At 46.2% G+C, this 24,253-nt stretch overlaps 1 protein-coding gene across 2 annotated transcripts in view; it reads right to left on the reverse strand.

The window, feature by feature from the left end:
• LOC147104427 (mediator of RNA polymerase II transcription subunit 13-like) overlaps nt 1–24,253 on the reverse strand; it is a 356,394-nt gene that overhangs the window by 213,391 nt on the left and 118,750 nt on the right. For both annotated transcript variants that reach the window (XM_085961771.1, XM_085961770.1), the window contains exon 3: nt 19,464–19,548. In XM_085961771.1, the coding sequence (XP_085817897.1) occupies nt 19,464–19,548 (85 nt within the window). The remainder of the gene's footprint in view (nt 1–19,463; nt 19,549–24,253) is intronic.

The following is a 24,253-nucleotide window of genomic DNA, read 5'->3' on the forward strand; positions in this document are numbered from 1 at the left end:
GCAGCCGGCGGCCCGATCGCGGGTGCCCGATGTCGGAGCCGGTACCGGGGGTGGCGGGCCCGGTCGGGTCCGGGACGCCGACGCTGAGGTAGGTCCCGGGGGCGGCGCTGCGAAGGGTATTGCGGTAGGGGTCGGGCCCGAGTCCCAGGGTCGCGAGCAGTACCTGGAAAACGCCTCCTGGTCCTGATGGGCCACCTCCAGGGAGAGAGCGAGGGCTTCAGCTTTGTCCAGGTCGAGGTCTTTAGCTTCAAGCAGTCTTTGCCGTGAGTAGTCGGACCGTAGGCCTTTCACAAAGGCATCGCGGATATTATCTTCCGTATTTTCAACAGCCGTCACCGCTCTAAAGTCACAGTTCCTGCCGAGTGCTCTTAGCGCCCGTAAAAATTCAGCTACAGACTCTCCTGGCTGTTGCGGGCGGGATCTTAGGAGGTGCCTGGTGTACATGTAATTTACCGGGCTGCGGTACTGCTGTTTCAGTAGGTTGATAGCGGCCTCGTACGTAGTCGTGTCCTGTATGAGTGCGTATACTCTCGGGCTCGCTTGGGCGTTCAGAAGTCTTAGTTTGGATCTCTGCGGGGCGCCGGATTCTTCCAGGTAGGATTCGAAGCAGTCCAGCCAGTGTTTGAAGTTGAGGGCTGCGTTTGGTGCCTGTGGGTTTAGATCCAGGTATGGTGGTTTCAAGGCTTGCAGCCAAGCCGGCTGGTGTGGCCCGTTGTCTGGAGGCTGCTGTTGCTGTGCTGCTGGGTGAGCTCCTTGCTGTTGCTGTTCATTATCAGACATCTTTAAAATTTAGTCAATAAAATTGATATGCCTATCAATTAGTCCAATAAAAGGCGACGAGTTAAGAACGTAACTGAAGGTTTTTATTGGCTAAATAACAGAGCCCACCCTCGTGGGTGATCCGATCCAACAGGGAGGAATACTAGCCAGTCAGCTACCTTTATACCTGGGCAGGTAATGGGCGGAGTCGGAGGTGGTCAGCCCAGGTATAACAGTGCGACAAGAGGCGACCTCGTGTAGTGATGTGACAGTGAGAACAGTGAGAACAATATACAGTGATAACTATAACAGTGGTTTACCACAATACTCCCATGACCCAGTCACATTTTGGTTGATGATTATACACCATTGTAACAATTAGTGACAGCTGAAGTGGAATAAATAGCACCTGCAGACCCAAACAGGCTGCTTCAATTTTAAAACTAAAGTAAAATACTAGAAGTAAACAGCAGCTAAAAAAAAGAGCTCCAGGACTCCAAGACATAGAAACATAGAAGTAGGCCATTTGGCCCCTCAAGCCTGCTCCGCCATTTAATGAGATCATGGCTGATCATCCAAATTCAGGAGCCTGTCCCTGCTTTCTCCCCATATCCCTTGATCCTTTTAGCCTTAAGAAATATATCTAACTCCTCCTTGAATATATTTAACTAGCTGGGGAGCCCCGCGTTGCGAGGGCAATTTTGGGGCGCTTGGTCTCCCTGCCCCTGTGTGTCCCCCCTCTCCCTGTCATGTCATCTCCCTGTCCTCTCCCTCCCTCCCCCGCTCCCCTCTGTCCCTCTCTCCGGCCCCTCCCCCTGCCTAGCGCCCGAGGTCCGGAGCTGCGGTCCCCCGCGTATCTCGCGGCTGATGGACGGCCGCTGTGGGCGGGCGCATGCGCGGTCAGTGCGGGCCCCCCGCGATTTCCCGAGGCTCTTCCCCACCCCCCCCCCCTGCGCGATTTCCCGAGGCTCTCCCCCCCCCCCCGCGATTTCCCGAGGCTCCCCCCCCCCGCGATTTCCCGAGGCTCCCCCCCCCCCCCCCGCGATTTCCCGAGGTTCTCCCACCCCCCCCCCCCCACCCCGGCGATTTCCCGAGGCTCTCACACCCCCCCCCCCCCTCCTGCGATTTCCCGAGGCTCTCCCCCACCCCCCGCGCGATTTCCCGAGGTTCTCCCACCCCACCCCCCCCGTGATTTCCCGAGGTTCTCCCACCCCCCCCGTGATTTCCCGAGGTTCTCCCACCCCCCCCCCCGCGCGATTTCCCGAGGTTCTCTCCCACCCCCCCCCACCCCAATTAAATTGTTATTTAATTCCCTAACACATCATTAAAATATTTACCTTAGTTCCCTAACACACACAGTGTGGGGGAAAAAATTGTGAAATCAAGATGGCGGCCACTCACCTCGGTTCAGAAGGATAAGGCCCACCCACACGCGCACCGATTGGTCGACAGGTCAGGTCACCGAAGCGTAGGATTGGTCAATCGTCGAGTCACTCGACACTCAACTGTAGGAAGGAACCCGCCGTCCGATTGGTGGACCTCGACGTCACACGGTCGCTAATGAGATGCTAATGAGTGCAACGCTGAATGTTTTTGGGATACCATGGGCGGGATTTTTGTCCGGCCGAAACGTAAATACGCCTATGACCGGTCCGGAATCGCAAGCTTTCTTTTGAGGTGACGCGCTCTGTAACTTTCAAACGTATAGAGAACAGACGGACAGACAGACATCGGGACAGACAGACAGAAGAGCTCTTTTATATATATAGATGAATTGGCCTCAACTGCCTTCTGTGGTAGAGAATTCCACAGGTTCACCACTCTCGGTGAAGAAATTTCTCCTCATCTCTGTCCTAAATGGCTTACCCCTTATCCTTAGACTGTGACCCCTGGTTCTGGACTCCTCTGCCATCAGGAACATCCTTCCTGCATCTAGTCTGTCTAGTCCCGTTAGAATTTTATAAGTTTCAATGAGATCCCCCTCATTCTTCTAAACTCTAGCGAATACAAGCCTAATCGACCCAATCTCTCTCCATACGTCATTCCTGCCATCCCAGGTATCAGCCTGGTGAATCTTCGCTGCACTCCCTCCATGGCAAGAACATCCTTCCTCAGATAAGGCGACCAAAACTGCACACAATACTCAAGGTGCGGTCTCACCAAGGCCCTGTACAACTGCAGCAAGACATCCTTGCTCCTGTACTCAAATCCTCTCGCTAAGAAGGCCAACATACCATTTGCCTTCTTAACCGCCTGCTGCACCTGCATGCTTAGCTTCAGCGACTGGTGCACAAGGACACCCAGGTCTCATTGCACTTCCCCTTCTCCCAATCTATTGCCGTTCAGATAATAATCTGCCTTCCTGTTTTTGCCACAAAACTGGATAACCTTGCATTTATCCACATTATACTGCATCTGCAATGCAGCTGCCCAAATCATACTGGAGTTTCTCTGCATCCTCCTCACAGCGCACACACCCACCCAACTTTGTGTCATCTGCAAACTTGGAGATATTACATCTAGTTCCCTCGTCTAGGTCATTAATATAGATTGTGAATAATGTACCTCAAGCTGGAATTGATTCATCTGACAGCGGAAGAAATAGATAAAGAAGGATACAAGCTTAAATATTTAAACTGGAAGCTACAAAGGAGAATGCAAAGGTAGAATAAAACAGCAACACCAACACTTGGAGGAGTAAGAGCATCAAGGTACATACAAAGCAGAGGAAATGGAGGGACAGCGCCAATGTGCACTTCAACGAGCATAAAAGGTTGAACTGTACTACCAATGAGACCAGTGAGTTGGGGGTCTGGCTGATCCAGTCCATAACTGCCAAATATTTATGCTAAATTGTAAACAAGGCAACGTCTGACCAAGATTTTTTAAGGAGATAGTTCATAAACCACCGTAAGTGGAATAAAGAAATTTGGACTGAGAAGCTGGTACCATCACAGCATTAAAGTACTTAATGCATTTCACATGCAGATCCCAACGGGCAGTGTGCACGACAGTACTGTAACGAGTGACTTGTCACTGCTTTTGACTTACACTAGAGCATATGGCACAAATTTAAAAAGGTGATGGTACTTAGAGAACATGCAACAGAATTGCAGTTGAGGTTGGACAGGAAGAAAGGGAATGGGTGACCAACAGGCAGAGTACTAGGCGCAGGCAGGTAGTGCAGGGGTCCCCTGTGGACACCCCCCTCTCAAACAGATACACCACTTTGAATACTGTTTTTGGGGGGGGGGGGGGGGGGGGGGGAGATGGCTTATCAGCAGCAGCCAACTTCCTGGCACCAGGGGTGGCTCTGCTGCACAGCATGGGAGTAAAAAGAGGGGTAGAGCTATAGTAATAGGGGATTCTATTGTAAGGGGAATAGATAGGCATTTCTGCAGCCGCAAACAAGACTCCAGGATGGTGTGTTGCCTCCCTGGTGCAAGGGTCAAGGATGTCTCAGAGCGGCTGCAGAACATCTTGGAAGGGGAGGGTGAACAGCCAGTTGTCGTGGTGCATATAGGCACCAACGATATAGGTAAAAAGCAGGATGAGGTCCTAAAAGCGGAATATAGGGAGTTAGGAGGTAAATTAAAAAAACAGGAGCTCAAAGGTAGTAATCTCAGGATTGCTACCAGTGCCACGTGCTAGTCAGAGTAGAAATAGAAGGATATTTCAGATGAATACGTGGCTAGAGGAATGGTGCAAGGGGGAGGGATTCAAATTCCTGGGACATTGAAACTGGTTCTGGGGGAGGTGGGACCAGTTCAAACCGGACGGTTTGCACCTGGGCAGGGCTGGAACCGATGTCCGAGGGGGAGTGTTTGCTAGTGCTCTGGGGGAAGGTTTAAACTAAATGGCAGGGGGTTGGGAACCTGAGCAGGGAGACAGAGGAAAGGGAAACAAGGATAAAAGCAAAAGATAGGAAGGAGAAAAACAAAAGTGGCAGTCAGAGAAATCAACGGTTTAAATCAAATGTGGCCACAGTAAATAATAATTCTAATAGGTCTAAGAGCGTTAAAAAAACAAGCCTGAAGGCTTTGTGTCTTAGTGCGAGGAGCATTCGTAATAAGGTGGATGAAGTGGCTGCGCAAATAGAGGTAAACAAATATGATTTGGTTGGGATTACGGAAATGTGGCTCAAGGATGGTCAAGGCTGGGAACTCAACATCCAGGGGTATTCGATATTCAGGAAAGATAGGCAAAAAGGGAAGGGAGGTGGGGTAGCATTGCTGGTTAAAGAAGGGATTAACACAATTGTAAGGAAGGATATTAGCTCTGATTATGTGGAATCTGTGGGGGTAGAATTGGAAATACTAAGGGGCAGAAAACGTTAGTGGGAGTGGTATATAGACCTCCAAACAGTAAGGCAGAGGTTGGGGATGGCATTAAAAGGGAAATTAAAGAAGCGTGCAATAAGGGCACAGCAGTCATCATGGGTGGCTTTAATCTACATATAGATTGGGCTAACCAAATCAGTAACAATACTGTGGAGGAGAAATTCCTGGAGTGTTTACGGGATGGTTTCCTGGATCAATATGTCGAGGAACCAACCAGCAATCAGGCCATCTTAGGCTGGGTATTATGTAACGAGAAAGGATTAATTAGCAATCTTGTTGTACGAGGCCCCTTGGGTCGGAGCGATCATAATATGATCGAATTCTTCATTAAGATGCAGAATGAAGTAGTTGACTCAGAGACTAGGGTCCTAAATTTAAATAAAAGGAAACTACGATGGTCTGAGGAGCGAGTTGGGTAGGATTGATTGGGGAATGTCACTCACTCAAAGGGCTGACGGTGGATAGGCAATGACAAACATTCAAAGACCGAATGGATGAACTACAGAATTTGTTCATCCCAGTTTGGCATAAAAATAAAACCAAAAAGGTGACTCAACCGTGGCGAACAAGGGAAATTAGGGATAGCATAAGATCCAAGGAGAGGACACATAAATTGGCCAGAAAAAGCAATAATCCTGAGGATTGGGAGCAGTTTAGGATTCAACAAAGGAGGACAAAGAGATTAATTAAGAAGGGGAAAATAGAATATGAGTGCAAGCTTGCAGGGAACATAAAAACTGACTGCAAAAGCTTTTATAGATATGTGAAGAGAAAAAGATTGGTGAAGTCAAGCATAGGTCCCTTGCAGTCAGAATCAGGGGAATTTATAATGGGGAACAAAGAAATGGCAGACCAACTAAATACATATTCTGGTTCTGTCTTCACAAAGGAGGACACAAATAACCTCCCAGAGATGCCGGGGAACATAGGGTCTGATGAAAGGGTGGAACTGAAAGAAATCAGTATTTGTAGGGAAATGGTGTTAGGAAAATTGATGGGACTGAAGGCCGATAAATCCCCAGGGCCTGATAATCTACATCCTATTAAACTGGTGTAATTTAGAGGGATTGATTTAATCTAATTAAATTTAAAAAAATTATAATTAATTACATAGAATGGAGCAGATGATGTGTTACTGTTGCGAGATGTGGGAGCCGGTAGACCCCATTGAGGCTAACGGTGATTACATCTGTGACAAGTGTCTGCTGCTACAGGATCTCCAGCTCCGTGTTGATGAGCTGGAGTTTGAGCTTCAGATACTGCGACACATCAGGGAGGGGGAGAAGTACCTGGACTCTGTGTTTCAGGAGGTGGTCACACCTACGAAGTTAATTAATTCAGATGTAGCCCATGGTCAGGGACTGGACGGTGTGACCACGAGTGAGGCAGGTACGGGGATCCAGAAGGTAGTGTTGGAGGAGCCGCAGCCCTTGCTCTTGTCCAACAGGTTCGAGCTTCTTACTCCCTGTGGAGACGGAAGCAGGGGCTGCAGGGAGGATGAGCAACCTGGCCACAGCACCGTGGAGAGGGGGGCCATTCAAGAGGGGGGAGTAAATAGAAATGTTGTAGTGGTAGGGGATAGTATTATTAGGGGGATAGATAGAGTTCTCTGCAGCTAAGAGCGAGAGTCCCATAGGCTGTGTTGCCTACCCGGTGCCAGGGTTAAGGACATCTCCTCTGGACTGGAGAGAAACTTGGAGTGGGAGGGGGAGGATCCAGTTGTCGTGGTCCATGTTGGTACCAACGACATAGATAGGACAAGGAAGGAGGTTCTGCTGAGGGAGTTTGAGCAGCTAGGGGCCAAATTAAAAAGCAGAACCACAAGGGTAATAATCTCTGGATTATTACCTGAGCCACGAGCGAATTTGGCTAGGACAAATAAAATAAGAGAGTTAAATGCGTGGCTCAAAGACTGGTGTGGGAGAAATGGGTTTTGCTTCCTGGGACACTGGCACCAGTACTGGGACAGGAGGGAGCTGTTCCGTTGGGACGGGCTTCACTTGGCCAGTGCTGGGACTAGAGTCCTGGCGGATCATATAACTAGGGCTGTAGAGAGGGCTTTAAACTAACTAGTGGGGGGGAGGTTCCCAGAGAGCAAATAATACAAACGACAACAGAGAAGGTCATAGACTTAGGTAGCAGTGGGGAAATTAAAAACCAGAGCGTGTCAGGAAGGGGTAGAAGGTGTGGAGTAAAAGGTAAAGTAATAAAAAGGGCAATAGCAGGAACTAAGTGTCACAAAACATATTTGAAAGTTCTCTATCTGAATGCACGTAGCATTCGTAACAAAATAGACGAGTTAAAGGCACAAATAGCTACATATGGGTATGATCTTGTGGCCATTACAGAAACATGGCTGCAGGGTGACAATGCCTGGGAATTAAACATACCAGGTTATTTAACAATCAGGAAGGACAGGCAGGAAGGAAGGGGAGGTGGGGTGGCTATGCTAATAAAGGAAGGAATCACTGTAATACAGAGAAATGATATTGGGTCAAAGGATCAGGATAATGAAACAGTTTGGGTGGAGATAAGGAATAATAAGGGGAAAAAAACACTAGTGGGTGTAGTATATAGGCCTCCGAACAGTCGCAACTCGGTTGGACGGAGTATCAATCAGGAAATAGTTGAGGCTTGTAATAAGGGAACATCTATAATTATGGGGGATTTTAACTATCATATAAATTGGACGAATCAAATTGGGCAGGGCTGCCTTGAGGATGAGTTCATTGAGTGTATTAGGGATGGGTTTCTTGAGCAGTATGTAACTGAACCAACCAGGGGGCAAGCAACCTTAGATCTGGTCCTGTGTAACGAGACAGGATTAATTAAAAATGTCCTAGTAAAGGATCCCCTTGGAATGAGTGACCATAACATGGTTGAATTCCATATTCAGTTAGAGGGTGAGGAGGCTGTATCTCAAACAAGCGTGCTAAGCTTGAATAAAGGAGACTATGAAGGTATGAGAGCGGAATTGAGTAAAGTGGATTGGGAAAATAGGTTAAAGGATAAGACTATACATGATCAGTGGTGTACATTTAAGGAGTTATTTTACAAATTCCAAAAAAAGTATATTCCACTGAGAAAAAAAGGGTGGCTAAGTAAAGAAATTAAGGATAGTATTCGACTAAAAACAAGGGCATATAAGGTAGCCAAATCTAGTGGGAGGATAGAGGATTGGGAAAACTTTAAAAGACAGCAAAAAATAACAAAAAGATTGATTAAGAAAGGGAAGATACATTATGAAAGTAAATTAGCAAAAAATATAAAGACAGATAGTAAGAGTTTTTATAGTTATATAAAAAGAAAAAGGGTGGCTAAAGTAAATGTTGGTCCCTTAGAGGATGAGACCGGGAAATTAATGGAGATGGCAAAAACACTGAATGAATATTTTACATCAGTCTTTACAGTAGAGGACACCAAGAATATCCCAACACTTGACAAGCAGGGGGCTATAGGGGGGGAGGAGCTAAATACGATTAAAATCACTAAGGAAGTAGTACTTGGTAAAATAATGGGACTCAAGGCGGATAAATCACCTGGACCTGATGGCTTACATCCCAGGGTTTTGAGGGAAGTGGCGGTAGGGATTGTGGATGCATTGGTAATAATCTTCCAAAACTCCCTGGACTCAGCAAAGGTCCCGGCAGACTGGAAAACTGCTAATGTAACACCCTTATTTAAAAAGGGCAGTAGACAGAAGGCTGGAAACTATAGACCGGTTAGCCTAACATCTGTGGTAGGTAAAATTTTGGAGTCCATTATTAAGGAGACAGTAACAGGACATTTGGATAATCATAATTTAATAAGACAAAGTCAGCATGGTTTTATGAAGGGGAAGTCATGTTTGACAAATTTGCTGGAGTTCTTTGAGGAAGTAACATATAGGGTGGATAAAGGTGAACCAGTGGACGTAGTGTATTTAGACTTCCAAAAGGCATTTGACAAGGTGCCACACAAAAGATTATTGCTTAAGATAAAAAAAATCACGGGATTGGGGGTAATATTCTGGCATGGATAGAGGATTGGCTATCTAACAGAAGGCAGAGAGTTGGGATAAATGGTTCATAATCAGACTGGCAATCAGTAACCAGTGGTGTTCCGCAGGGGTCAGTGCTGGGTCCCCAACTCTTTACAATCTATATTAACGATTTGGAGGAGGGGACCGAGTGTAACACGTCAAAGTTTGCAGATGATACTAAGATGGGAGGGAAAGTAGTGAGTGAGGAGGACATAAAAAACCTGCAAGGGGACATCGACAGGCTAAGTAAGTGGGCAGAGATTTGGCAGATGGAATACAATACTGGAAAGTGTGAGGTTATGCACTTTGGCAGGAAAAATCGTAGAGCAAGTTATTATCTTAATGGCAAGAAACTGGAAAGTACTGAAGTACAAAGGGATCTGGGGGTCCTGGTGCACGAAACTCAAAAGGTTAGTATGCAGGTGCAGCAAGTGATTAAGAAGGCCAATGGAATGTTGGCTTTCATTGCTAGGGGGATAGAATATAAAAATAGGGAGGTATTGCTTCAGTTGTACAAGGTATTGGTGAGACCGCACCTGGAATACTGCATACAGTTTTGGTGTCCATACTTAAGAAAGGACATACTTGCTCTCGAGTCAGTACAAAGAAGGTTCACTCGATTAATCCCGGGGATGAGGGGATGGACATATGAGGAGAGGTTGAGTAGATTGGGACTCTACTCATTGGAGTTCAGAAGAATGAGAGGCGATCTTATTGAAACATATAAGATTGTGAAGGGGTTGGATCGGGTGGATGCAGGGAGGATGTTCCAGATGATGGGTGAAACTAGAACTAGGGGGCATAGTCTTAGAATAAGGGGCTGCTCTTTCAAAACTGAGATGAGGAGGAACTACTTCACTCAGAGGGTGGTAGGTCCATGGAATATGCTGCCCCAAAAAGCTGTCGAAGCTACATCATTACATAAATTTAAAACAGAAATAGACAGTTTCCTAGTAGAAAAGGGAATTAAGGGTTACGGGGAGCGGGCAGGAATTTGGACATGAGTCTAGGTTCGGATGGGTCATGGCCCTGTGGGTAGCGGAGTGGGCCCAGGGGCCGTGTAGCCTGATCCTGCTCCTGTTTTCGTGTGTCTAATGCTGTTAGATTCAGGAGATAGTCCTGTCATAGTGGATTGGCGGTTAGGATCAGATCAGCCATGATCTTATTGAATGGCGGAGCAGGCTCGAGGGGCCAATTGGCCTACTCCTGCTCCTATTTCTTATGTTCTTAAGGGAGTGGCCCTAGAAACAGTAGATGCATTGCTGGTCATCTTCCAGAACTCGATAGACTCTGGAACAGTACCCATGGATTGGAGGGTAGCTAATGTTACCCCACTATTCAAAAAAGGTGGTAGAGAAAAAGCAGGGAAAGCCTGACATCAGTAGTGGGGAAAATGCTAGAGTCCATTATAAAAGATGTAATAGCAGAGCACTTGGAAAGCAGCGACAGGATCGGACAAAGTCAACATGGATTTGCAAAAGGTAAATTGTGCTTGACTAATCTACTGGAATTTTTTGAGGATGTAACTGGTAAAATAGATATGGGAGAACCAGTGGATGTGGTGTTTTTGGACTTTCAGAAGGCTTTCGATAAGGTCCCGCATAAGAGATTAGCGTGCAAAATTAAGGCACATGGGATTGGGGGCAAGGTATTGACTTGGATAGAGAACTGGTTGGCGGATAGAAAGCAGAGTTGGAATAAACGGGTCTTTTCCGAGTGGCAGGCAGTGACTCGTGGGGTACCGCAAGGATCGGTCCTAGGACCCCAGCTGTTCACAATATACATTAATGATCTCGATGAGGGAATTGGATGCAATATCTCCAAATTTGCAGACGACACAAAGCTGGGTGGGAGGGTATGCTGTGAGGAGGATGTCGTGAAACTCCAGCACGATTTGCACAGGTTGGGTGATTGGGCAGAAACATGGCAAATGCACTATAATGTGGATAAATGTGAAGTTATCCACTTTGGTGGCAAAAACAGGAAGGCAGATTATTTGAATGGCAATAGATGGGGAGATGGGGAAGTGCAGAGAGACCTGGGTGTTCTTGTGCACCAGTCGCTGAAGGTAAGCATGCAGGTGCAGCAGGCGGTTAAGAAGGCAAATGGTATGTTGGCCTTCGTAGCAAGAGGGTTCGAGTACAGGAGCAAGGATGTCCTGCTGCAGTTGTACAGGGCCTTGGTGAGACCGCACCTTGAGTATTGTGTGCAGTTTTGGTCGCCTTATCTGAGGAAGGACGTTCTTGCCATGGAAGGAGTGCAGCGAAGATTCACCAGGCTGATACCTGGGATGGCAGGAATGACGTACGAGGAGAGAGTGTGTCGATTGGGCTTATACTTACTGGAGTTTAGAAGATTGAGGGGGGATCTCATCGAAACCTATAAAATTGTGTCAGGCCTGGACAGACTAGATGCAGGAAGGATGTTTCCGATGGCCAGGGAGTCCAGAACCAGGGGTCAGCCATTTAGGACTGAAATGAGGAGGAATTTCTTCACCCAGAGAGTGGTGAACCTGTGGAATTCTCTGCCACAGAGGGCAGTGGAGGCCAGTTCATTAAATATATTCAAGAAGGAGTTGGATATATTTCTTAAGGCTAAAGGGATCAAGGGATATGGGGAGAAGGCAGGGACAGGGTAATGAGTTTGGATGATCAGCCATGATCTCATTGAATGGCGGAGCAGGCTCGAAGGGCCAAATGGCCTACTCCTGCTCCTATCTTCTATGTTTCTATGTAATTCGAAGATATTTGGAAGCTGCAGCTAGAGGGGAGAATTAAACAGTTTACAACAAACTGTCGATTAATGTTAAGAGATTGTTTTCTGGAAGTTGACCCAGATGACTATGGTATTGTTGCTTTACAGGGAATGCAAAACCTCGAGTCAGAAGGCCCAGCAAACTTAGTGGCCAAAAATCTGCTGACAAAATAACAGGACGGCCATTATTTATGCGCAAATGCCACAGCAACTTCAGACGAGGGCGGATGCACGATTAAATGCGGAAATTGGAAAGTTGCTGTCGGAGTTACGCCATTAGCTTCGTGAAAACGGCAACTCGCTGTCTGGCTCCCCATTTAAATGTGTTGAGCAGCGTGAAGTTCCTGTCCATGCAGAGTAGATATAAAGTAAACTCACCACAGAAAGTTAAATCATGTCATTTCAAGTTTAAGAACCTTTTTAACAACCTGGTAAGTATTAATTACTGCCAGTCAGCCCCTCTGGCACTGAAATTTAACAATTACAGGTGTGGAAATTCATTCCTTCAAGTTTTAATTGTTACATAGAGTTACACAGTTGGAAAAAAAATTTAAATTGAAACAAACTTTTTTTTTAAGAAATGTTTTCTCTCGCTCAATCCAAAAGAGAAATCCCATCAAACAGCAGTCACAGCTAGGCCAGGTTCTGGTTTAATAGCATTTATTGCCCAACCCCCTCCTTTGGCAGCGATCATTTTACCATCAAGTGTCTTGCTGGGCCCACTTCAAAGGCCAGTCAACCGCACCATGTGGGACTGGAGTCACATGTCAGCCAGACCAGGTAGGGACAGAGGGATCCCTTCCCTCAAGGACAAGTTAGTTTTTATGACAACAATTTACAAGGATGATACCAGAACTGAGGGGTTATACTCATCAGGAAAGACTGGATAAACTGGGGCTCTTTTCTCTTGAAAAGGGTAGGCTGACAGGTGACCTGATAGAGGTCTTTAAAATTATTGAAGGATTTGATAGGGTGGAAGTAGAGATGTTTCCACTTGTGGGGGACACCAAAACTAGAGGTCATAAATATAAAATAGTCACTAATAAAACCAAGAAGGAAACTTGTTTACCCAGAGCCTCGGGCGACTGTGTGTGGAGTTTGCACATTCTCCCCGTGTTTGCGTGGGTTTTCTCCGGGTGCTCCGGTTTCCTCCCACAGTCCAAAGATGTGTGGGTTAGGTTGATTGGCTATGATAAATTGACCCTTCGTGTTAGGGGGATTAAATACATGGGGTTACAGGGATAGGGTGGGATGTGTGTTGGTGTAGGGGTTACAGGGATCGGGTGGGATGTGTGTCGGTGCAGGCTCGATGGGCCGAAATGGCCTCTATCTGCACTGTTGGGGTTTCTGTGATTCTGTGTTACCACATGGAGTGGTTGAGGCAGATAGCACAGATGCATTTGAGAAGCTAGATAAACGCATGTGGGAGAAAGGAATAGGAGGTTATGCCGATAGGGCGCGATGAAGTAGGGTGGGTGAAGGGTCGTGTGCAGCATAAACACCGGCATAGACCTGTTGGGCCGAATGGCCTGTTTCTGGACTGTAAATTCTATTTAATCTTTCGTTCCCTCTCTTGCTTTCTGTACCTGATTGGACATTGAATTCACAATTCTAACTTACACTCCCTTCTCAAGTTTTCGTGCTGTTAATTTCACAACCCTTCAATCTGATTGGTTACGGAAAGAGACAGTTCCTTGCCCTGTTGACTCAGATCCCAGATGCCTTGTAGAGGGCGCTGTGCTGTTTCCATCCCACACTTCCAGAAATTTGCAGCGCAAAATATGGAGATTAAATGGGCAAGTCTAACCAACAGCGGGCGCCCTTTGTTGACCGGTTACAGCAAATTCTGGGGCCATCATTTTGTGGCCTCCTAAGTGCAGTGAAGCATACATCTGGGTGGAAAGGTTAAGTGCCTCAATGGACTGGTAAACAAACAAGTGGCCAGCCTACACCCTGTGACACAAAGCAATCAACTACCCACCTCCAAACCCACCTGAGCCATTGTCTTCTAAAATCTTTATCCATGCCTTAATTATCTCCAGACTCAACTATTGCATCCTTCACCTTTCATAAACTTCAGCTCAACTAAAAACTGTGCTGCTGTGCAGCACAACCTCATGCTGACCCTTGCTGATCTCAACTGGTCCCAGCCTCAAATTTAATTCCCTTCACGGCCTCATGTCTCCCTAACTTCTCTAGCCCTACAACCCCTTCCAAACTCTGACTCTAACCTTTTGTGCATCCCCGCTTCTTCCGCCCCACCATTGGCAGCAGTGTCTTCAGCTGCCTAGCTCCAGTGTATTAGAACTGCCTCCCTAAACCCTTCAACTTCCCTCTCTTGCTTTTCAGGCTCTCCTTAAAATACACCTCTGAGCAAGCTTTATGTCACACCTCCTAATTTACTTTCCTTGGCACAGCATCCATATTTTACTTATGTCTCAAACTCTTTGGGATGTTGTCTTCATTAAAATTTGTTACATAAATGCAAGTTGTTGTTATTGCGGATCGAAAAGAGGGCCAAGGAAACAGTCAGCAAGATGATCATAAACCCAGCACCTTCCTCATCACTGATCAAGTAGCCAACAGAAAAAAAACATTTTTAAATTGTGAATAAAAAGCTGGTATTTGCAAGAGACCATGAAGTTATCGGATTGTCGTAAAAACACTAATGTCCTTCGAGAAGGAAACCTGCTGCCCTTACCTGGTCTGGCATGTGTGACTCCAAACCCACACCAATGTGGCCGACTCTTAGCTGCCCTCTGAAGTGGCCTAGCACACCACTCAATTGTACCAAACTGCTGGCACCTTCACTACACAGACTGCGTTGGTTCAAGGCGGCAGCTCACTTCTGCCTTCTCAAGACAAATAGGGATGGGCAATAGAGGCTTTCCTGGCCAGTGACAGCCACAGCCCACTAATTATTTTACTAAAATTTTTTTATTTTTTTATTTAATAAGAAAGGTGGTGCCGCCTAATGCCACAGGTATAACATTCACCCAAGTATGGGGACAGAACGCTACATGGACTTGAAGGAAGGAAGAATTTTAACATCTGTGCCATTTGGGATGAGGTTTTATGGGTAGAAGGCAAGAGCCAGAAAAAAAGTCATCCTGTGCAAAATCAGCTGCGATGGACACAGACAGCATGACACAACCTGAAGGAGGTCAGGGTTAGGAGCGGAGTGAGCCTCTCACTGGCAAGAACAGCTGCCTTTAAAGCCCATACCAAGCTTTCAACCATCACTGGATAGAGCTGTCTGCGAGAGCCAGTTTGTACAAAGGGTGATGGCAGCCGGGCCGTACCCATGGCCCAATGCCACACACTGCATGAGAATGTGCAGAAAGTATTAATGCAAGAGAAGCACACCTTTCAGGCCAAAAGCAACAAGTTCCATGGAATTCTGGAACTGGAAGGTGACCTTATGAAAAGAAACAAGATATTAGACACTATATGTAAAGTTTATCTGGAGTACTACTTCAAGGTATGCCAGGAGACATGGGTTAATCTGGTGAAAGGAAAGTTCAGGCACCCATCAGGAAGAACTTCTTCACAGAGTACCACCTGGAATGGTCTTCCTGATACAGGAAACTGTGATATATCCGGCACCGACGGGACCGAGCTGTTGCCGTCCCATCAAAACTGCCGGACAAACCAGCGCTAATGTTAAAACATACGGAAGCTTTTGAGCTCCGTATCCAGCAACAAACCCTGTTGCTTGCAACAGCTTCTAAACAGTCGGCCGTAGCTTGCAAGCGTCTCTGTAGCTAAGCAACAGCTTTAGCTAGACCTTGCAGAGCCTAACTGGTGGAAAAAAAAGCAACGAACAGAAAAAAAAACTTACTGAACCGACTCCTGAATTTTGCCGGTGGCTCGAGCATTCCGGACAGTTAACCTCCGGATAAACCAAAGTTTCCTGTATAGTGGAGGTGATGTTAATTAGAGGATGAGAGAGACTGAAGATGGGCTGAATGGTCACTCTCAACTGCATCCATTTTATGTTATATCTTAGAGGCTGACTTTATAACTTGGAAATCTCTCCTAATTGACAGTTCTGTTACAAGATGCCTCCTGGCTGAAACAAGGTGTCAGCCATGGCTCAGTTGGTAGCTCAAGTCCCACTCCTAAGACTCGAGCACAAAAATCTAGGCTGATACTCCAGTGCAGTGCTGAGGGAGCTGCTGTCTTTCAGACGAGACGTTAAACCGAGGCCCCGTCTGCTCTCTTAGGTGGACGTAAAAGATCTAATGGCACTATTCCGAAGAACAGGGGAGTTACCAATATTCTTGGTCAATATTAATCCCTCAATCAGCATCACTAAAACTATTCACAATATATATTAATGATCTAAACAAGGGAACTAGATGTAATATCTCCAAGTTTGCAGACGACACAAAGCTGGGTGGGCGTGTGTGCTGTGAGGAGGATGCCGAGAAACTCCAGGATGATTTGGACAGGTTGGGCGATTGGGCAGATGCAGTATAATGTGGATAAATGTGAGGTTATCCACTTTGGTGGCAAAAACAGGAAGGCAGAGTATTACCTGAACGGCAATAGATTGGGAGAAGGGGAAGTGCAACGAGACCTGGGTGTCCTTGTGCACCAGTCGCTGAAGGTAAGCATGCAGGTGTAGCAGGCGGTTAAGAAGGCAAATGGTATGTTGGCCTTCGTAGCGAGAGGATTCGAGTACAGGAACAAGGATGTCTTGCTGCAGTTGTACAGGGCCTTGACGAGACCACACCTTGGAGTATTGTGTGCAGTTTTGGTCGTCTTATCCGAGGGAGGATGCTCTTGCCATGGAGGGAGTGCAGCGAAGATTCACCAGACTGATACCTGGGATGGCAGGAATGACGTGTGAGGAGAGATTGGGTCGACTGGGCTTATACTCGCTGGAGTTTAGAAGAATGAGAGGGAATCTCATTGAAAGTTATAAAATTCTAACAGGACTAGACAGATTAGATGCAGGATGTTCCCGATGGCGGGGGAGTCCAGAACCAGGGGTCACAGTCTAAACATAAGGGGTAAGCCATTTAGGACAGAGATGAGGAGGAATTTCTTCACCCAGAGAGTGGTGAACCTGTGGAATTCTCTACCACAGAAGGCAGTTGAGGCCAATTCATTAAATATATTCAAGAAGGAGTTAGATATATTAAGGCTAAAGGGATATGGGGAGAAAGCAGGGACAGGGTACTGGATTTGGATGATCAGCCATGATCTCATTAAATGGCAGAGCAGGCTCGAGGGGCCAAATGGCCTACTCCTGCTCCTATCTTCTATGTTTCTATGTTTCAAACAGATTATCACACTTCTGTTTGTGGGAGTTTGCGGTTTGTAAATTGGCTGCCTACATTACAAGAGTGACTACACTTCAAAAGTACTTCATTGGCTGTAAAATGCTCTGGGACATCCTGAGGTAGTGAAGGTGCTATATAAATGCAAGTCTTTTTCCTGAATTGGGGGATAAATATGGTAAGCTTTCACTAGCTAGTTCACCATTGCGTCATACAGATAGGTTGCTTCAGTGAAGTGGGAATGCAGCAGTAAGCATTTAGCTCCAAAGGTCATTGCTCTTTGTTTGCTTAGAGAAGGACAGTTTTCAAATAACAATTAGAATGTATGAACATAATGGCCCAGAAATTCGGGTTGGGGGCTTCCCGCGGGTGTAAGCCCCCGACCTGCACTTACCTAGCGCGCTGGCCGTTGAGCTGTGGGCCCGCATGGAATTCCGATCCGGGGCCTGGTCCAGCTGCCGGCGCGCAGTGCTTGCGTATCCCAGGGGCGCAGTTAGTTCGATGCGTCCCCTGGGATCACGTGGGCCATGGGGAGCCAATTGTAGCAGGGAATGCTCCTTTCATAAGATTGACAGGAAGAGCTGTCAAAACTTATAAATACTACGGCCCCAAAATAGCACTAAATCTTCAAATAATTTTTTTTTTTTTTTTTTTAAATCACATTTTTTAAATAAACTATAAATTACATGAAATAATTAAATAGAAAATAATTTTTTCCCAAAAATTAAAATTAACAGGGCTAAAAATAAACTTACCTTGCTTTAAAGTATTTAAAAATAATAAACCTGTGGAAAAAATGTTTTAATTTTAATTAATTCATCACTTACCTTGTAAAAAGCAGGCCTTACGCCTGCTTTTTATATGTGTAAATTCTGCAGACTTACCCTCCTGGAGAAAGCTGTAAAAAAAAACGTAAGTTCGATGCGCACACACAGCCTCTCCCGCGCACGCGTTCGACCTCTGAACCCCTTCGTTCAGGGGAACGGAAGTGCCGGTTTCCCGTGCATGCAGGAAACCGGCACTTCCATTGGGCCTACGGGCGAGTACCCCGTGCGTACTCACCCGTGGAGACCCGAATTTCTGGGCCATTGCTTTTTTCTATCTGCAGATTTCTTCTGCCCTTCTGCATAACTTTTCTTTGATAAGCACAAAATAGTAGAGCATGAGTAAAAAGTATTGGAAAGTAACGTGACTTGCAAGATTTACACTGCTTAGAATGGGTGCTCTATTATTGGTTTTAATCCACATTTTTTATTCTCAACTTTTAGAAGCAAGCGACAAGCTTGATCATATCCAATTGTTCAGCTAAAGAGGAAGGATGAAACTTCAGCTGGGATCGACATGGAGTCCAATTGTACAGCACAGGTTTTCAATTTAGGGTCCATGGATCCCATGAGTCGGCAAGGGGATCCCCTGATTTCTATATTTGTTGACTTCATTTCTGTTCTATACTAAAAGAAAACTTGTTTTCTGCAATGATAGCACGGTTTTCCTTCCGAAATGTAAATGCTGATGAGGAGAACAGAGTGAATTAACTACGAAGAATTGTTCCAAATCCAATCCTATCCTCACCCAAACTGCACACAAGTTCATTTTTTTATCCTCACCTGTTTTCAAATGTTATCTATAACACCAACCTGGGTATTTTCCTGCACACTATACTATATTAACAGACATTTATTCCTACAGCTAACACCAGCACATGCCCTTTTCATCCAACACTATGCAATTTATTGGTCCAAGGCCCAGCACTGGCTGCAAGTATGAAGATTCTGATAGACTAAGACTGAGACGGAGATGTACTGACCTAGCTGATACAATATTGTAAGAACTGCTAACCTTTATGTCTTTCAGATGTGCAGAGATAATTTCAAACCATCTGCAGCGCACCCCAACTGGTGCTAACTGATTATTCAGAAGTTTGTTTACTGAAGTGCCAGAAAAGCTCAGGCAATATTGTTAATGTTTGAAGATTTCTGCAGGCAGTGTCTCTAAGCCTACATTTTATTATATATACACACACAAGTTTACAAGTGTATTATCCAAATGTTCAACTGTTTTAATAAATGCTTCTCATACCTGCAAAAAACATGACAGAATGCTGTTGCAAAACAGCTAAATGGACTAAGAGTATCCCTTTGTAGTGTGTTCTCATTAATATCCAGGTCTAGGTATTTCTGGACATTAAAAGCAAGCATACTGCTAGATAATAATACAATACAAATATTGTGCTGCTTATGTGTTTGCATAGCTTCTGCTAAATAGCAACGATTCTCAAATAAAATATTGATTTAGCCTTACCTTTCGAGCAAATTGTGAATGGCTTTAAAGAGCAGTGTTCTGCATTCGTATGTGAGTCCATTTTCCCAGAGACCATCTTCTACCACTGAAAAGCAAGAGAAAGTAAATATCTTGTTATTCATAAAAAATTTAATCCAGCTAATCAGCATTAAAAGTCCAGTGTAGATCATTCAACTGTGAAAAATTGGCACAATATCCACTCTTCGACCTAAAGTGGATTGGTTCATTGAACAGATGTAGAATAAAAATGCTTAGAGCAAACTATAACTGCTAAATAATGCCACACACCAGAAACAAGCACTTCAATTCAGCTGGAATAGTTTTCGTCAAATCATGTCACTTTCACCATGAACAAAAACAATTCACTGCACATTGAATGCAACAGCTGGCACCGAGTTAAAGACTGCAATACAAAGAAGGGGTTCTGTAGATAATTGCGAAACACCTAGACATACAATAGTACAGCGCAGGGGGCCATTCGGCCCATTGAGTCTGCGCCGGCTCTTTCGAAGAACAGTTAGCCCCATTACCCCGCTCTTTCCCCATATCCCTGCAATATTTTCTCCTTCCAAGTATTTATCCAATTCCCTTTTGAAGGCTACTAATGAATCTGTATCCACACCCCATCAGGCAGTGCATTCCAAATCCTAACCACTCGTTGTGTAAAAAAGGTTTTCCTCATATCACCTCTGGTTCTTTTGCCAATCACTTTAAATCTGTGGCCTCTCTTTATCAACCCTTCAGCCATTGGAAACAGTTTCTCTTTATTTACTCTATCTAAATCCTTCAGGATTTTAAACACCTCTATCAAATCTCTTCTTAGCCTTCTGTACTCCAAGGAGAACTAGCCCAGCTTCACCAGTCTATTCACAATTATAATCCCTGATCCCTGGAACCAGTCTAGTAAATCTCTTCTGTACCCTCTCCAAAGCCTTCACATCCTTCCTAAAGTGTGGTGCCCAGAATTAGACATAATGGGCCGGATTTTCCAACCCTCACGGGTGTGTACGCACCCGTAGGGGCCTCGCAGACAACGCTTGCATCTGCGCTCACTCGTAGGTCGAACTCCAAACCATCGTCAACACCTTCACTGAAGCGCACGAGAGCATGGGCCTTACAGTAAACATCCGTAAGACAGCGGTCCTCTACCAACGTGCCCCCACCACACAGTACTGCCCCCTGATTATCAAAATCCACCACGACAAGGCCTTGGACAAAGTGGACCACTTTCCATACCTCGGGAGCCTACTGTCAACAAGGGCAGATGTCGATGACGAAGTCCAACACCGCCTTCAGTGTGCCAGTGCAGCCTTCGGTCGCCCGAGGGAGAGGGGGTTTGAAGACCAGAACCTCAAACCCGGCACTAAGCTCATGGTCTACAGAGCAGCAGTGATACCCACCCTGCTGTATGCCTCAGAGACCATGTACAGCAGGCACCTCAAAGCACTGGAGAGGTACCACCAACGCTGCCTCCGCAAGATCCTGCAAATCCATTGGCAGGATAGGTGCACCAACATCAGTGTTCTCACTCAGGCCAACATCCCCAGCATCGAAGCTTTGACCACGCTCGATCAGCTCCGATGGACGGGTCACATTGTCCGCATACCCGATACGAGACTCCCAAAACAAGCGCTCTACTCAGAGCTCCGGCACGGCAAGAGAGCCCCAGGTGAGCAGAGGAAACGCTTCAAGGGCACCCTCAAAGCCTCCTTGAAGTGCAACATCCCCACCGACACCTGGGAATCCCTGGCCTAAGACCGCACAAAGTGGAGGAGAAGCATCCGGGAAGGCGCCGAACACCTCGAGTCTCTTCGCTGGAAGCCAAGCGCAGGCAGCGCACGTCAACCCAAGCACCCCACCCACCTGCCCCACCTGTGACAGAGACTGTAGGTCCCGCATTGGGCTCATCAGTCACCTGCAAACTCATTTTTAATGTGGAAGCAAGTCATCCTCGGTCCCAAGGGACTGCCCAAGAGAGGGGCCTCGTAAGTGCCAGGTTTAGGCATGCGAAGCGCATGCGCCAAAACCCAGCACTTCCGGTCTGTCAAGAATTCTCTCGACAGATCACCCGCCTACCCAGGAGATGGGCCTCCGTGGGCAGGAAGTTCCGCTTTCTGCACAACCTCAGTCTGCTGAAAGCCTTAAAATCTTACGCCTGGTAAAAGCGAACCGCATGCGCCCCTGGGATACCTGTGCCTCTGCGCATTTCGTAGAGCAGAGGCCCAGAATCGCAAGTCTCGGGACCTACGGAGCTAGCAGGTAAGTTCTTAGATTTTTTCCGATCGTAGGCATCCACACGTAGGAAGCCTCCGATTGTAAAATCCGGCCCAATATTCCAGCTGGGGCCAAACTAGTATTTTGTATAGGTTTAGCTGGTTAACTTCCAGGTTTTTGTACTCTATGCCTCTATTTTAAAAGCCCAGGATCCCATACGCTTTATTAACTTGTCCTGCCACCTTCAAAGATTTGTGCACAAACACCCCCAGGTCTCTCTGTTCTTACACCCCTTTTAAAATTGTACCATTTAGCTTGTATTGTCTCTTCATTCTTTCTACCAAAATGTATTACCTCGCACTTTTCTGCACTGAATTTCCTCTGCCGTGTGTTCGCCCATTCCACCAGCCTGTCTATGTCTTCGTGAAGTCTATTACTATCTTCCTCACTGTTTACTACACTTCCAAGTTTCATGTTATCTGCAAATTTCAAAATTGTGCCCTGTGCCCCCAAGTCCAAGTCATTAATATATATCAGAAACAGCAGTGGTCCTAGTACTGAACCTTGAAGGACACCACTGTACACACCTCTCCAGTCCGAAACAGCTTCTTCTGTTTTATGACATTACTGTAGAACCCCATAGTTTACCACAAATTAAAAAAAGACTTTTATTCATACACTATCTGATCTGTCTCAGAAATGTTCCAAAGCTCTTCATAGACGATTAATTTTGAAAATTAGTTGCTGTTACACAAGCCAATGTAGCAGCCATTTTGGCACACAAGAGTCCAGACAGAGATGAGAAATTAACAGGTACCTGTATTCTGTTTTTGGTTGTATTAATTGAAGTAGGAAAGAAAGTTGGCCAGGACACCTGAAGAGCTCCCTGGTCTCCTCCAACTAGAGCTGTGGGATTTCTAAATGTCCATCTCAACCAGAATAACAGGCAAACATTGCTTCAGTTTAACATCTTACCCGAAGGACAGTACCTCAGAATGCAGTTTTCCCCTAAACATGAACCTAGATTATGTAGTCAAGTCCAGCAGTGGGGCTTTCCCTTCTTAAAATAACCATCATTCAGGGAATAAATGTTGTGACCCACACAGATTGGGAAAGTTTGTTTCAATTTTCCTGGTCTGTGGTATATTAATTCATCTCCACGTGAGAAACAATGGGCCACTATAGCATAACTTCCTGGTTTTTGTACTCTTATGCCTCCAGCTTCAGTATCACAATGGGGGATTTAAGCCAAGACAACGCGGCGGCGGGAGGAATCTCGGTGGCGGAGCGGTGATATAAAAAGGCGCCAGAGACCAGGTAGACCTCATAGCGTACTAATCTCCAATCTCAGAGAGGGAGAGAAGTAACAAGTAATCGAAGAGTGACGTCACTAGAAAGCAGGTAAGCGATTGGTTGGTGAGTATTTCTCTCTTTATAAACTTTAACTCTGGTTTAAAGTTTCTAAAATCTCTGTGGTGTAGCGGGGACGGTTTATAAACCAGGGCCCTTAAATATACCATTTAACTGTAGTGTAATTGGTGGGATTGATTTGATTAAATTTAATTGCAATTAATTAAAGGGTAAGTCATGGCAGGACAGCCTGGTGCCGTGGTATGCTCCTCCTGCGCTATGTGGGGACTCGGACACTTCCTGTGTCCCTGACAACCATGTATGCAGGAAGTGTATCCAGCTGCGGCTACTGGCAGACCGCATTGAGGCGCTGGAGCTGCGATTGGATACATACTGGACCGTTCGTGAGGCTGAGGACGTCATGGATATCACGTTTGATCAGTTGGTCACACCGCAGGCAAAGGTTGGACAGGCAGAAAGGGAATGAGTGACCAACAGACAGAGTACTAGGCACAGGCAGGTAGTGCAGGGGTCCCCTGTGGACATCACCTCGCAAACAGATACACCACTTTGAATACTGTTGGGGGGGGGATGGCTCATCAGAGGAAGGCAGCAGCAGCCAACTTCCTAGCACCAGGGGTGGCTCTGCTGCACAGGACAGGAGGAATAAGAGTGGGAGAGCTATAGTAATAGGGGATTCTATTGCAAGGGGAATAGATAGGCGTTTCTGCGGCTGCAAACGAGACTCCAGGATGGTGTGTTGCCACCCAGGTGCAAGGGTCAAGGATGTCTCAGAGCGGCTGCAGAACATCTTGGAAGGGGAGGGTGAACAGCCAGTTGTTGTGGTGCATATAGGTACCAACGATATAGGTAAAAAGCAGGAAGAGGTCCTAAAAGCTGAATATAGGGAGTTAGGAGGTAAATTAAAAAATAGGACCTCAAAAGGTAGTAATCTCAGGATTGCTACCAGTGCCACGAGCTAGTCAGAGTAGAAATAGAAGGATATTTCAGATGAATACGTGGCTAGAGCAATGGTGCGAGGGGGAGGGATTCAAATTCCTGGGACATTGGAACCGGTTCTGGGGGAGGTGGGACCAGTTCAAACCGGACGGTTTGCACCTGGGCAGGGTTGGGACCGATGTCCTAGGTGGAGTGTTTGCTAGTGCTCTGGGGGAGGGTTTAAACTAAAATGGCAGGGGGTTGGGAACCTGAGCAGGGGGACAGAG

The sequence above is a fragment of the Somniosus microcephalus genome, chromosome 19, assembly GCF_052327205.1.
Source record: "Somniosus microcephalus isolate GS21.2 chromosome 19, FLI_Smic_1.0, whole genome shotgun sequence".
NCBI lineage: Eukaryota > Metazoa > Chordata > Chondrichthyes > Squaliformes > Somniosidae > Somniosus > Somniosus microcephalus.